This window comes from Capricornis sumatraensis, chromosome 22 (genome assembly GCF_032405125.1).
Source record: "Capricornis sumatraensis isolate serow.1 chromosome 22, serow.2, whole genome shotgun sequence".
NCBI classification, from domain to species: domain Eukaryota; kingdom Metazoa; phylum Chordata; class Mammalia; order Artiodactyla; family Bovidae; genus Capricornis; species Capricornis sumatraensis.
The window spans coordinates 48,673,241-48,687,019 of record NC_091090.1 but is presented as its reverse complement, the minus strand read 5'-3'; the positions used below and the strand labels follow the sequence as shown (position 1 = coordinate 48,687,019).

The window sequence follows — 13,779 nt, the reverse complement described above, 5'->3', positions numbered from 1 at the left end:
TTGCTTATTCTAGGTCACCCAAATTACGCAGTTCTGTTTTTTAATCAGAAGGTAACATTGTGTGCACCTTTGATAATGGCTGCTACTGCTAAGTCACTTCAGTCGTGTCAGACTCTGTGCGACCCCATAGACGGCAGCCCACCAGGCTCCCCTGTCCCTGGGATTCTTCAGGTAAGAACACTGGAGTGGGTTCCCATTTCCTTCTCCAGTGCATGAAAGTGAAAAGGGAAAGTGAAGTCGCTCAGTCATGCCTGACCCTCAGCAACCCCATGGACTGCAGCCTTCCAGGCTCCTCCATCCATGGGATTTTCCAGGCAGGAGTACTGGAGTGGGGTGCCATTGTCTTCTGGAAGCAAAGCAGAGTTTTCCCAGTCTCTGGCTGCACTTTTTTTTTCATGGTAAGATTTGCAGCCCTGAGATTGATTGCTGATGATGACATGAGGGTAGGGGACAGAAGGGTGACCCGAGCTGGCAATAAAGTCTCTACTGACCCTCTGCAGGTACTTGCATCTCAAGTTTATCAAGATCGGGTTGGGCCAAGGACATGTGTCCATCCTTTTTCACTTTAAAATGCCTATAATCATGGGGCTGCTCCTCCATCTGGAGAAGGGAATGGCACCCCACTCCAATACTCTTGCCTGGAAAATCCCATGGACGGAGGAGCCTGGCAGGCTGCAGTCCATGGGGTCGCGAAGAGTCAGACACGACTGAGCAACTTCACTTTCACTTTTCGCTTTCATGCATTGGAGAAGGAAATGGCAACCCACTCCAGTGTTCTTGCCTGGAGAATCCCAGGGACGGGGGAGCCTGGTGGACTGCTGTCTATGGGGTTGCACAGGGTCGGACACAGCTGAAGTGACTTAGCAGCAGCAGCAGCCCCTCCATGGAGGGGAGAGAGTAAACTCCGGATTTTCCTAACTTCTCTCGGGGACTTTAAAAGTGTTAGCTGCTGGGGTTTAGGGGGAGACCGGCAGGAGGGAGTAGAAATCTAAGGGCTGTACTTAATGCAAGTTGTATATTTCATTTTTTAAATGGGGTATAATTGTTTATAGTGTTGTTAGTTTCTGCTGAATAGCAAAGTAAATCAGCTATCAGTTCAGTCGCTCAGTCGTGTCCAACTCATTGCGACCCCACGGACTACAGCACGGCAGGCCTTCCTGTCCATCTCCAACTCCCAAAGTTTACTCAAACTCATGTCCGTTGAGTCAGTGATGCCATCTAGCCATCTCATCCTCTGTCGTCCCCTTCTCCTGCCTTCAATCCTTCCCAGCATCAGGGTCTTTTCCAGTGAATCAGTTCTTTCCATCAGGTGGCCAAAGTATTGAAGTTTCAGCTTCAACATCAGTCCTTCCAGTGAACATTCAGGACTGATCAGCTATATATGTACATATATCCCCTCCCTCCCAGACCTCCCTCCCACCTCACCCCTCATCCCACCTGTCTAGGTCATCACAGAGCACTGAGCTGAGCTCTCTGTGCTATACAGCAGCTTCCCACTAGCCATCTATTTACACATGGTAGTGTGTGTGTGTGTGTGTGTGTGTGTGTGTGTGTGTGTTTATGTATATATCAGAAGGAGAAAAATATCAACATATGTGTATTTTATATTGATTTTAGCCCCACCCAACTCTCTGATCTCCTGGAGAAGGAACTGGCAACCTACTCCAGTATTCTTGCCTGGGCAATCCCATGGACAGAGGAGCCTGGAGGCCTACAGTCCATGGGGTCAAAAAGAGTTGACAAGACTGAGCAACTAAGCAACAGCTTCCTGATATACTTACTTATACAGATAATATGAAGCAGAGACAAAGAGCCAAAACTCCAAAGGAATGGAGCAGGCTGTCCCTAGGCACCTTGGAAGCTGAAGCTGATTTGGGGGGATGAACTGGGATCTGCTCTGAACTGAAATCTATATTTAGACTTCAGAATGCCTTCCCAAGGGTTGAGAAGTGTCAGATGAAGTTTCCACTGGAGTTTTGACCCAAATAGGAATTTCCACATTCTGTTGTTATTCTAGCTGGTGATGGAAATGCCCCAGCCATGATTTAAACACCTTGTAAAGCATGTAGTGTTAATTCGTGTAGGTTGATATTATCAGAGTGGAGGGGGTACCAGATTTTATACTTCTAAAGCCCACTGGGCTCACAGGCTCAACATAAAGTCTGCTGGGAGGTGGTTCGCCATAGAAGAATTTCCTACAGAGAGGAGCAAGTTTGGCCCTGTACTTGAAGATTCAGGAGGACTGAGTGACTTCTCCTTTGCCATATGCATCACGAGTAAGAGCTATTGCATCCATCAATAATTATCTGGTTTCTGGTAATGACACAGCTGTAGGGGCAGCTGGTGTAACAGCTATTATGCATAATTTTGGCACAGAGATGCCTTCAGAATGAATTCCTAGTCCAGGTTTTGATCAAATAATGTGGCATTTTGCCCACCTGTCTGTACTCAGTGGATTTTGATGAGCTGGGGAGGGGGACAGGATTTGGGGGCATAAATGGAATAAAGACAGAAATGGATTTAAAAGCATAGAATTTTGACCATGAGTATAGGGAGGGAGAAAAAAGTGCCTTAGCGGTGAGTTCACTTAAAAATTTATTTATTGGAGAATAGCTGATTGACAATATTGTGTTAGTTTCAGGTATATAGCCATGTGAATCAGTTATACATATATCCACTTGTTAAGTTTTCTTTCCCCATGTAGGCCATTAGAGTGTTGAGTAGAATTCCCTGTACTATACAACAAGTTATTATTTGTCTGTTATATATATATTAATAGTGCTGTGTATAAATCAGTCTTAATTTATCCCCTGCCCCACTGACCTCTGGGACATTTCTTCCATGGACTGTTGGAGAAAAGTTTGCTTTAGGAGGTGGATGACCCAATCAAATGCAAATATTTGTCTGATTTGAGATAAAAGAAAATCACCTGGAACTTAATAGAGCTTCCAAACGTTGCTGTACCTTAGAATCGCCTAGAGAGCTTTGAGACATCATGTGAAGGTCTCATTGCCAGAGATTCTGACTTACTGGGTCTGCAGTGGTCTCACTCATGAGGGCATTTTAAAGCTCCTCAGGATTTCCTAATGTGCAGCCAAGATTGAGAGCTGATGGGTTCATCCATGGCCTTTGGATGGTACCTCGGTTCTTGACTCTAAAGTGGAGAAAGTTTCCAAGGCCCCACTCCTGTAAGAGAATGCCTCATCACAAAGTCATGTCACCAACTTCTTGTTCAATTGATTTCTGACTATGCATGCCAGGATTTTCTTTCTTTTTTTTTTTTTTTTAATAAAAGTGTCTAGTCTCTGCAAAAACATCCAAAGATGGCCTTTGCTTCATTGAATAAATATATTCTAGAGAGGTTTATGGGCTTCCCAGGTGGCTCAGTGATAAAGAATCTGCCTGCCCATGCAGGAGACATGTGTTTGATCCCTGGGATGGGAAGATCTCCTGGAGGAGGGCATGGCAACCCACTCCAATAGTCTTGCCTGGAGAATCCCATGAACAGAGGAGCCTGGTGGGCTCAGTCTGTGGGGTCGCAAAGAGTTGGAGACAGCTGAGCATCTGAGCGCACACACAGCGCAGGGAGGTTTATACAAGTTAATTAAATCACACCAATTCTAGCTTCGTAATATAAACTTGGATAGATGTTCCTATGGGGTGGAGGGTGGTGGTGAGGGGTGGGGATCTCCAATTAGCCGGAAGCTTCTGGCAGAAGAAAGGAAGGAAGGAACGTGGCCGGGCCTGTGTCCTGCACTGGCCCACTTCTGGAGAGCTCTCTGGAATCTGCTGTCCTTCGATGTTGGATGGCTTGTTTTCTGTAACCTCCGGGGTTACAGGAATGAGGAATTTCTCCTGCGTTCTCTTGAGCACTCTCTAGCCCCTTTATAAGGCTTTCTGGTGTGGATGATCCTGGCAAAGTCTCCGGTTCTTGCTGGTATCAGAACTTACTGCAACTCTGTAGTGGTCTGAGTCCATTCTGGAGTGGTCTAGATGAAGACTTCAGGACCAGACCTAATCGAATGGAAAGAGGTCTTTAAAATGATACAGTTGTGAAATTTTATCAAATGGGGAGTAGAGATTTAGTCCTAGAGATTGTATAAGTATTTCTTTTATTGTGTACATGGTTTCCTGGTTTGAAAGAACAGTGGGATTTCTGACCATGGCAGACCTAGCCTCAGACACATCTCTGAAGAACGCGACAGAAGACTTCTTTGACACAGCCTTGGTAAGGATGGGGGCGGGTGCTTTAGTGAGCAGATAGCGTTGGTAATTTGCAGGAATCTTCAAGTTGTTTATGCTTGTGTTTTTCCAAGAAGTGGGTTTTACTAAAAGACTCATATTTTATTATTAGAAATGTTATATGAAATAGTAACAAACAGTATGTGTAACCAACGTTATAGAAAAATAAGGTGATTTATTTTCAAATATATTGTTCACCTGATTGGAGGTAATAAGCTGATTTTAATACAGTGGATTGAAGGTCAAATAGGATTTCTCTATAATTTTTTTCTATGGTAGTTAAAGCCAACTTCTGCCTGTTAGAGAATTATCAGCCTTAATACATTAATGTTACAGTTGATAATGCTTTTAAAAAATAATAGAAGTTTTACTTTTTCTTTTCATTAGATTATTTCCAGACGTAGTAGTCAAGGTAAGTATATTATTTACTACTAACTGGCCACTGACCTCTCATTACTCAAATATTCTTGAATAGAGAAGAATATTTACCTAAATGATGGGAAAAGTGCTGTGGGTCTAACTGTTATATTTGGATTAGCTGACCGTCTTGTGGCAGGCAGATTGTGGTGCTGCAGTGAGTTTTGCTATCAAGTGTGCCTCACTTGCCTCTGGTGCATCTTTATTTCGCTGCTTCTACCACTGTTTGGTCCTTCATTTCCGATCAGGGATGGAGAGACACTTCTGTCATCCAAACCAGCAAAATTACCTAATGCTGATTTAACGTGAAATCAATTCCATGCCTCTCTCTGTCTTTCAAGAGCGCAAAAGGTAGATTATTTGGATGTTCGGGTGATATTGTTCAGTTTAGCTCACGTTAAAGGTAATTCCACACTTTCAATTATGAAACCATGCATTCAAAGACGCACAGAGTCAGTGGGGTGGGCTTGGGTAGGGGAGGTAAAGAGGGAGGGGCTGATTTGTGCCTAATTTGTGCCATGTATACTTACAGCTAATTCACGATGTTGTATGCCAGAAACCAACACAACATTGTAAAGCGATTACCTCCACTTAAAAATAAAGAAGACAAAGATAGATAGATATCGGGGCCATTTTAATGTCCTCTCCGTATTTTCCATCTTTTTCATTCTTCTGAAAAGCTACTACTAAATCCACACTGCATTCTACGGTGACTGTGCTGTGCTTAGTCGCTCAGCTGTGTCCGACTCTTTGCGACCCCATGGATTATAGTCCGCCAGGCTCCTCTGTCCATGGGATTCTCCAAGCAAGAATCCTGGAGTGGGTTTCCATTCCCATCTCCAGAGTATCTTCCTGATCCAGGGATCGAACCTGGGTCTTCCACATTGCAGGCAGATTCTTTACCATCTGAGACACCAGGGAAGCCGCCCAAGACCTTTATAAAATGCTTGCTTTTATAAAATTCACAAATGTGAAAAATGCATAGAAACAATGGGAAACTGTGTTCAGGAGCCGCCCTTGCATGTTGCTCACTCTGGATACCGAAGCAGCTTTGCCTGAGATGCGAAGAGCACAGTCAGACTCCGCATGGACTGCTGCTGCTTATCTCCATGGGTTTCCAGGTCGTGCAGGACAAGGAAGCCTGGTGCGCTGCAGTGCATGGGGTCGCAGAGAGTCGGACACGACCTAGCAACTGAACAACAAAGGCCCTGCGGATCTACTGTGTCCTGGGGCTTTCTAGACCTTGCAGTAGGCTAGCATGTGTCCCTTATCCACCCTAGATAGTTTCGGAAACATTTGCTGCCCTTGGCTTTTCAGCCTTTGCTTCTCCTGCTGTGTACAATCATTTCCTTATCCTTTTCTTTTTTTTTTTTAGCATCAGTGTGATTCTTTGAAAATTCTGCTTTCAGGGAAAATTCAGCTGTTGAATTCCTTCATATTTACCTTGGGATTTCTAGTGACAGAAGAAGCTGTAAATCCTTTGATCCAACGGGAGGTGAGTTGTTGACACCAGTGGCCCTGGGCCCCATGAAGAAGTTTGTGCCTCGTCCTGTCTTTGTCTCTTCCTCTGAAAACCTTTCCCAACTCCCAACAGGCACTGAAGACCTTGAATGGCATTCTGCAAGCTGTACCTCGGGAAGAGAGAAAACGTCTCCTCTTGTTGGAAGGCCCTTGTCGTCTTATGTACGTGACCTTGACCTGATCTGGTGGTCATGTAAGGGAAAAATCTCTGAACTGTACTACCCCAATCTGTTGCGCTTCCCTGGTGGCTCAGATGGTAAAGAATCTGCCTGCAATACAGGAGATCTGGGCTGTATACCTGGGTCGGGAAGATCCCCTGGAGAAGGGCATGGCAACCCACTCCAGGATTCTTGTCTGGAGAATCCCATGGACAGAGGAGCCTGATGGGCTACAGTCCATGGGGTCACAAAGAGCCAGACACAACTGGGCAGCTAACACACAGACAGTCTTTGTTCTGTTTAGGTGTTTGTGGTGGTGGATTTTTTTTTTTTCTTCTGGTTCTATCACATTTGTGAGGTGAAATACTTTCTCAGGCTTTAGATTATTTTTCACTGTGAATGTGAACTGAATTAGCGACTCATGGGAGAATGTTAAGAATACAGACCTGGTGCCAGGCTTTAGCCTTCCAACCCTGGTTTCACCACTTACACTGGTTGTTCCTCTAGAGCACAGTCTTAACTCACTACACCTCAGTCTGCTCACCTGTAAAATGGAACCAACATTAATACCTGATCGATAGAGTACAGGTCAAATCAGGCAATCCATTGAAAGTGATAAGCATATCACCTGGTAGAGAGCAGATATTCACAGGTTACCAGCTATTAGCTGTCCCAGTACAGCATGTATTGCTTTCCACGGGATGGATTTTGGGGGTTTTGGTGACCCGCTCACAGTTACATAGTTCCTGGGACATTGACTTTTGGAGGTAAGGTGGTCCTGTCGACCATGGGAAGCAACACTAGTACCTTGTTTTGAGATTTGAGCCTGAACCTGTGTGCTGAGCACCAGTCAGCATCAGAGACATCATTATGGCCCTCCATTGTTCAAGTGACACTCAGCCATGCCTGCAAGAGGAGGGGATCCAGCTGATCACAGTGAGGGCTTCCCTGAGGGCTCAGATGGAAAAGGATCCCCCTGCAATGCAAGAGACATGGGCTCGATCTCTGGGTCGGGAAGATCCCCTGGAGCAGGCATGGCAACCCACTCCAGTATTCTTGCCTGGAGAATCCCATGGACAGAGGAGCCCGGTGGGCCACAGTCCATAGGGTCGCAAAGAGTCAGACGCGACTGAGCACAGCACAGACTGAAGGAGGTGATTGGAGACTGTGGAGCTCACCGTGTTTGTCCGCTTAACTCTTTGCAGGATACAGTGTTTCCTCTGAATTTTTCCTGCTGTGTTTCTTTGAATACATTAGTTTAATTATTACCCTTAGTCATGTGTTTACATCTGGAGAGAAGTCGACCTGATGGACTCTGCTCAGTTTTCAGCCTAATGCACTTAACGTTTGAGTGTTCTCATCTGGAATGTTCTGCATTTCTAGTCAAATGTAAAACCTGCAAACATAAAATTAAGTAGAACTCTTGATAAGACAATTCTAAGACTTCTATTAAATTGTGACAAATCCATCCACTTATTATGAGAAACTGAACTGTTACAAGATTTCTAAAATCCATTCTTTAGCTTTGGAGTTATGACATTAAAAAAGATCAGCATCACACTTGTCAGCATTTAATTGAAATTCTTAAATGAACATGAAGTTTGGGAATCTCTGGTCACAGTAATGTGATAACTTAACCCCATTACATCTGTAGCTTTATCAGTTTTAAAAATTGATTCCAAACGGCGATAGGAAAGACTCCATGGACTGCAGCCCACCAGGCTCTTCCATCTGTGGGATTTTCCAGGCAAGAGTACTGGAGTGGGGTGCCATTGCCTTCTCCAGGAAAGACCCACAGCACCTACTGTGTCATTTCTTCCAGGGTAAAGCTAGGTAATAATAATAATAAAGAATATATATCTTCACAGGCTGGTGAGGTGATTATAGAATTCCAGACTCTTAGCATTTGATAAATTCTTTGGGGAGGATCAAACTCATTTACAGAAGAACTAGAATCTCAGAATGTGTAGTAGTTCTAGTTTCTCTTTAAAAAAGTATATTTAAGTCAATATATAAATTTGAGACTTTTCCCATAAACATATGTTCTTAACATCGAGGACATTCTGATAATGAGTTTGAAATACTTTCAAAAAAATATACATCTCGGTTTAAAATTTTAATGCCAATGTAGTAAAGTTTTACTTATTTATGTTCATCCCAGTAAAATGAAATTTATCTAAATATTTCAGGAAAGACCTTGCAAGGACAATCTTGACTGTGGGTGGTAAGAAGCATTTAGAATTTTAAATATGAGAATATTAAATACTGGATGTGGGTTTAATGAGCATCTTGGAACTATGGGAAATAAAGTATGGTCAAATTGAAATTAGGAAGTAGAATTTTATTTTTAATTTATGATTGAAGCATTAAGCATGCTGAAACCATAAAGGATAGTTAATGAATATTCCTTTACTCTCCAATGAGGTGAGTCAAATTTGATCATTTTTCCACATTTGCTTCAAATTATTTTTTAAGTAAATCAGAGTTACAGGTAAAGCCCCATGTCCAAATTCCCATCCCATTCCCCTCTTTATCTGTAGAGATAATCCTTGACTTGGAGTTGTTTTCCATTTTCAAGAATATGTTTATACTTTAATACATATATTCACAAGCAACATACACTGTTATTTTGCAAATTTTAAGTTTTCATATCCAGTTGCCGTTTGGTTTTTACCTTTAATATTGTTTAAAATCTAAATATGTTGGGATATGTAGTTTTGTTTATCTGCTCTGAAAAACCACAATTTATCTTGAGATTTTGCTATAGTAGAAATATTTCTTAAGACTGGGGAAAAAAAATCTTTTTTTTTTTTTTTTTTAAATTGAGGTCTAGTTGTATAATGTTATATAAGTTACAGGTATACAATATAGTAATTCACAATTTTTAAAGGTTATACTCAGCTTATAGTTACTGTAAAACTCTTTCTGTACTCCCCATGCTGTGCAGTGTATCCTTATAGCTAGTTTTATACCCAACACTTTGTACCTCCTACTTCCTCACTCCTATCTTGCCCCTTTCCCCTTCCCTCTTCCCACTGGTAACCACTAATTTGTTCTCTGTGTCTGTGAGTCTTAGACATAGTTGGTTTTAAATGTTTTAATATATCTGAAATATCGAATGCAGAAGTAACATTTAGTGTTTTTAGAAATTGTTGCATATTGACCTATTGTTTGGATTTTTCTCCTAAAATTTCTTATAGATGAATTTAAATGATCATTGGGGCTTCCCTGGTGGCTCAGATTGTAAAGAATCTGCCTGCAATGCAGGAGACCTGGGTTTGAACCCTGGGTCAGGAAGATCCTCCAGAGAAGGGAATGGCAACCCACTCTTGTATTCTTGCATGGAGAATTGCATGGACAGAGGAGCCTGGCGAGCTGCAGTCCATGGGGTTGCAAAGGGTCAGGCATGACTGAGCAACTAACACTTTCACACTTTAAATGATTGTAATTGCTCCAGGATATAGCTTGCTGCTTAACACTAGAAGCCCCGTGCTAGTCGTCTAAGCTGGAGCTTCTTAGAACAAATGCTGGTCTGTGGAACTCGCTGTTGCTTTTGCTTCGTGCCCAGAATCATCCCTGTCTGCCATGTTTTTAATCTCTAGATTATGACCAGCAGGTGGCTCTTTGTGAAGCGTTGTGTAGACTGACGACGACGAGACAATCCAGGGAGGACTTTGTCCCTCAGTGGTTTGAAGATGACACCATTGCTAAGGCTTTCAAAGAAATTAACGACCGAGAATTTGAGACGGTGAGATCCGTGGTCATGAAAATTCTATTTAATCAATACTCATGAAGCATCTTTTCAGAGCCTTCGTGTATGTTGGGCTTAGGGGAGGGTTTTTTTCCTCGAGTGTGATTGTGTTGCCATTTTGAAGCTTCCTGTTTCCCACTTATGTGAAAATAACTTGAGGACAATAGCAATAGAGTATGTGTGGAGCAAATACCAGCTTAGAGTTAGGACATCTTTATAGGAGACAGCCTGGAGACAGGACTGTGTGCATTTGATGGATCCAGTCAGAGACCATGTCATGGAGCCGGAAGCGACTTTCAGCAAACCTTGACGGGCAGGGAGAGTCAGAGGAGAAAAGGATGTGCCTTGCAGAGGCACCTGGGGTAATGGTGGAGGCTGAAGCTGGCTTGGGGGCTCTGCTGGCAGAGGAGTATCACGGGGTGCTTATGACGTGAGCCCTCCAGCCTCTGCAGCTTGAAGTGAAGTGAAAGCTCTCAGTTGTGTCCAACTCTTTGCTACCCCACGGTCTATACAGTCCATGGAATTTTTCAGGCCAGAGTACTGGAGTGAGTAGCCTTTCCCTTCACCAGAGGATCTTCCCAACCCAGAATTAGAACCCAGGTCTCCCACATTGCAGGCAGATTCTTTACCAGCTGAGCCACAAGGAAAGCCAATAATTTTTGGTGTCTTTCATGCCACCTGCTTCCCTTGTAGCTCAGTTGGTAAAGAATCCGCTTGCAATGCAGGAGACCTCGGTTTGATTCCTGGGTCAGGAAGATCCACAGGAGGATGAAAAGGCTACCCACTCCAGTCTTCCGGCCTGGAGAATTCCATGCCCTGTATAATCCATGCGGCCACAAAGAGTCGGACAGACTGAGTGACTTCACTTTCACTTTTCACCTTCAGTTTTGCAAAACAGAAGTAATTATCTTGTTTCTCAAATCATTTTCTGTCACAGCCGTCAGTTTCTTAGTGGAATTGCTTTTAGAGGGAGGCTCACATCCGTGTCCCAGACATGGAGTGCAAGGACTGTTTACAACACACATCCCCCGCCAACAAGGGGGAAAAAAGCCTCGATCACTATTTCTCTAGTTTTAGAATTTGGGGGGTAACAAGTTTGCCTCCCTAATGGTTTTTGATTAGGAGAATTCTAGACATATTCTTTATTCTTAGAACCTATAGCAGGAGAGAGATTCCAGGAAGGAGCAGGAGAGAGAACTCCTGATAAGGAAAATTGGCAGTGGATAAATACACCAGGATAAACCCCTAGTTGTGGGGGTTTGTGCTTGGCTTGTGCTGGGGAGATGGATGCCCAAGGGCTAGTCAAATATTACAGTCTAGGTCATCAGTAAGAGGTATTTCTCTTGATCACTCTTTTAACCCAGGGAGACATAATTGCACATAAAGTATTCCTCAGCTGGGGGTTCAGAACTTGAGCCTGGAGCCTCCTCTTTCTGATACAAAGCTTTGTTACAGTTATCATGGTTAATAATGAGTCCTTATGGAGTCTTGATGTCACTGGATCCTGAAAATGTAGAAGCAAACACTGGTCCCTGTTATGCTGCAAAGGGTAGTATTTAAATTGAATATCTTGGTTTGTTTAACAAAAAGTTTGCATTATTTACTTTGAAGGATTGTAGACGGTTTGTCAATCACCTAAATGACAGGCTTGGTGACCAAAGAAGGTAAGACGTTTCTCTGAGCTTTACTTTATTGACTAGTTCTATTCTGAATGTCTTTTTAAAAATTTATTTGATTTTTGGTTGCTCTGGGTCTTTGTTTCTGCACGCGGGCTTTCTCTATAGTTGCGGCAAGTGGGGGCTCCTCTTCATTGTGGTGCACGGCTTTCCCTTGGGGTGGTTTCTCTTGCTGCAGAGCGGGGGCTGTGGGGTGCGTGGGTTTCGGTAGCTGTGGCTCATGGGCGTAGCTGTTCCGAGGCATGTAGGATCTTCCCCGGGGCTAGGGATCGAACCTGTATCTCCTGCATTGGCAGGCAGATTCTTGTCCCCTGTACTACCAGAGAAATCACTGAATGTCTAATGTTTTTTTAAGAAATCTAGAATCTGTTTTATTTTAGGGGAGAATACAGAATTTACTGGGCATCACTGGGTTATCCATTGAGTAGAACTCTCAGAAGAGAAGACTCATTGTGCCTAGTGATTCATTAGCGAGTGTGTTAAATGGTTTCATTCAGTCTGTAACGTATTTACTTGTGATTTAGAGCAGTTGTAACATATCCTCCAGAGAGATTTTATGAAGAATGATTTCCTGTAGGTCTGAGGATAACTAGGGAAAGATGTATTATGGACAGTTAAGTCTTTGAGAAAATATTGGCTAAATTCACTCCTTTCATTAGGACTCTTGCCAGGCAGCTGGGTTGAGGTGTATGTAGTACTGGAAAACCTGGCTTGTGACCTGCCTGGTGGGATTTGAATTCTGCCCATGGTACCAGATCTCCACTTGCAGCTTGAGAGCCTCTTCCATACTTTGTACCAAGGGACTTACCAGCACACCTAGTTATCCATATTTGTTTGTAGAATGTCTGTAGCTTGTGTGTGGGGTCCATCCATATTTTATTTTACTTTCTAATTGTGAGATGTTTTGCAGGGTCTATTCATTTCCGTGCGTTGCTGCTTTTGCTGGTGATCATGAGGTATGTGTGTCTTTGGGGTTGTGAAGTTGGCTGCTATATAGTGAGATCCATAGGGAGATGTACATCAGGCCAAACTGCTCTTGCTACACAGAAGGGTGTTGTTGTTGTTGTTTTTTAAGAAATCTTGCTTTTCTTCCTAGAGGCCTCAGCTCTGAAGCTTATTATTTAAGAGCCCTGCTGTCACTACTTGATAAATGAATTTTTGAGTTTATATACTTTGTTCACGAGGTCAGTCACAGGACCCTTGCCTTACTTTATCCTGTCGATGGGCCTCATTGTTCACACCTGGACTGGAGGGAACAGGGCAGGTCCCTTGCTTCTTTCCTTCCAGTAGGTACCTCCCGCTCTGTCCTCAGCAACTGGGATCACTCTCCTTTCTCTAGGTCATTCTACCTTGTCCTTCATAGTCCAAAATTGTGTAGTCTCTTTTCACCCTCTTCTTTGGCTCCTAGAGGAACAAGATCCTTCATGTAAAAGTGCTCCAACCTGTACCATCTCAGGTTTGTTGTTTTGGGTAAAATTTTCAAAGGCCTCTGAACCTGGCCTTTGCTGAGGTTTCCTGGATCGTGTCTCTTGAATCTCCTAGTTAACCCTTTCTTTGTTTGGGTCTAGCGTGCCCTTCTTGGCCTCTGTGAGCTGAACTGTTAGATCATGACTACATAAATTCTTTCTCTCTCGAACTGATTTTGGTAGCTTGATTCCTGCATCTCAGGTCTGTCTGTTTTTCCTTCTGGTTGTCTGAGGACTCCAATCCCCGCTTGCTTACTTCTTTCTAGGACTTCTAAATTTCCATCAGCTTCAGTAGGGGGTCCATACTTTGGCTTTCCACGCCACAGACATGTGTTAACACCTTTGCTCAACTTTGTAGCTGTCATTAATAAAAAGTGGACATGCCTGATGGAATGGTGGCCAAGAAATACTGTTTATTGGAGAAGCAAGTGGGAGAATAGTAAGTCTAGTGTTTGTCCCACTTGCTGAGGAATAGAAACTTTATATATGCTTGCTGAGTGTGTCTAACATATCTGGGAAGAAACAAAGGTGTTGTTAATGGTTCCCAT

At 43.3% G+C, this 13,779-nt stretch overlaps 1 protein-coding gene across 1 annotated transcript in view; it reads left to right on the top strand.

Moving 5' to 3' along the window:
• SYCP2L (synaptonemal complex protein 2 like) overlaps nucleotides 1–13,779 on the top strand; it is a 56,135-nt gene that overhangs the window by 4,936 nt on the left and 37,420 nt on the right. Inside the window, exons 5-12 of the mRNA XM_068994204.1 lie at nucleotides 4,124–4,228; nucleotides 4,630–4,654; nucleotides 6,069–6,154; nucleotides 6,254–6,342; nucleotides 8,528–8,562; nucleotides 9,941–10,086; nucleotides 11,701–11,753; nucleotides 12,676–12,721. Coding sequence (XP_068850305.1) covers nucleotides 4,124–4,228; nucleotides 4,630–4,654; nucleotides 6,069–6,154; nucleotides 6,254–6,342; nucleotides 8,528–8,562; nucleotides 9,941–10,086; nucleotides 11,701–11,753; nucleotides 12,676–12,721 — 585 coding nt within the window. The remainder of the gene's footprint in view (nucleotides 1–4,123; nucleotides 4,229–4,629; nucleotides 4,655–6,068; nucleotides 6,155–6,253; nucleotides 6,343–8,527; nucleotides 8,563–9,940; nucleotides 10,087–11,700; nucleotides 11,754–12,675; nucleotides 12,722–13,779) is intronic.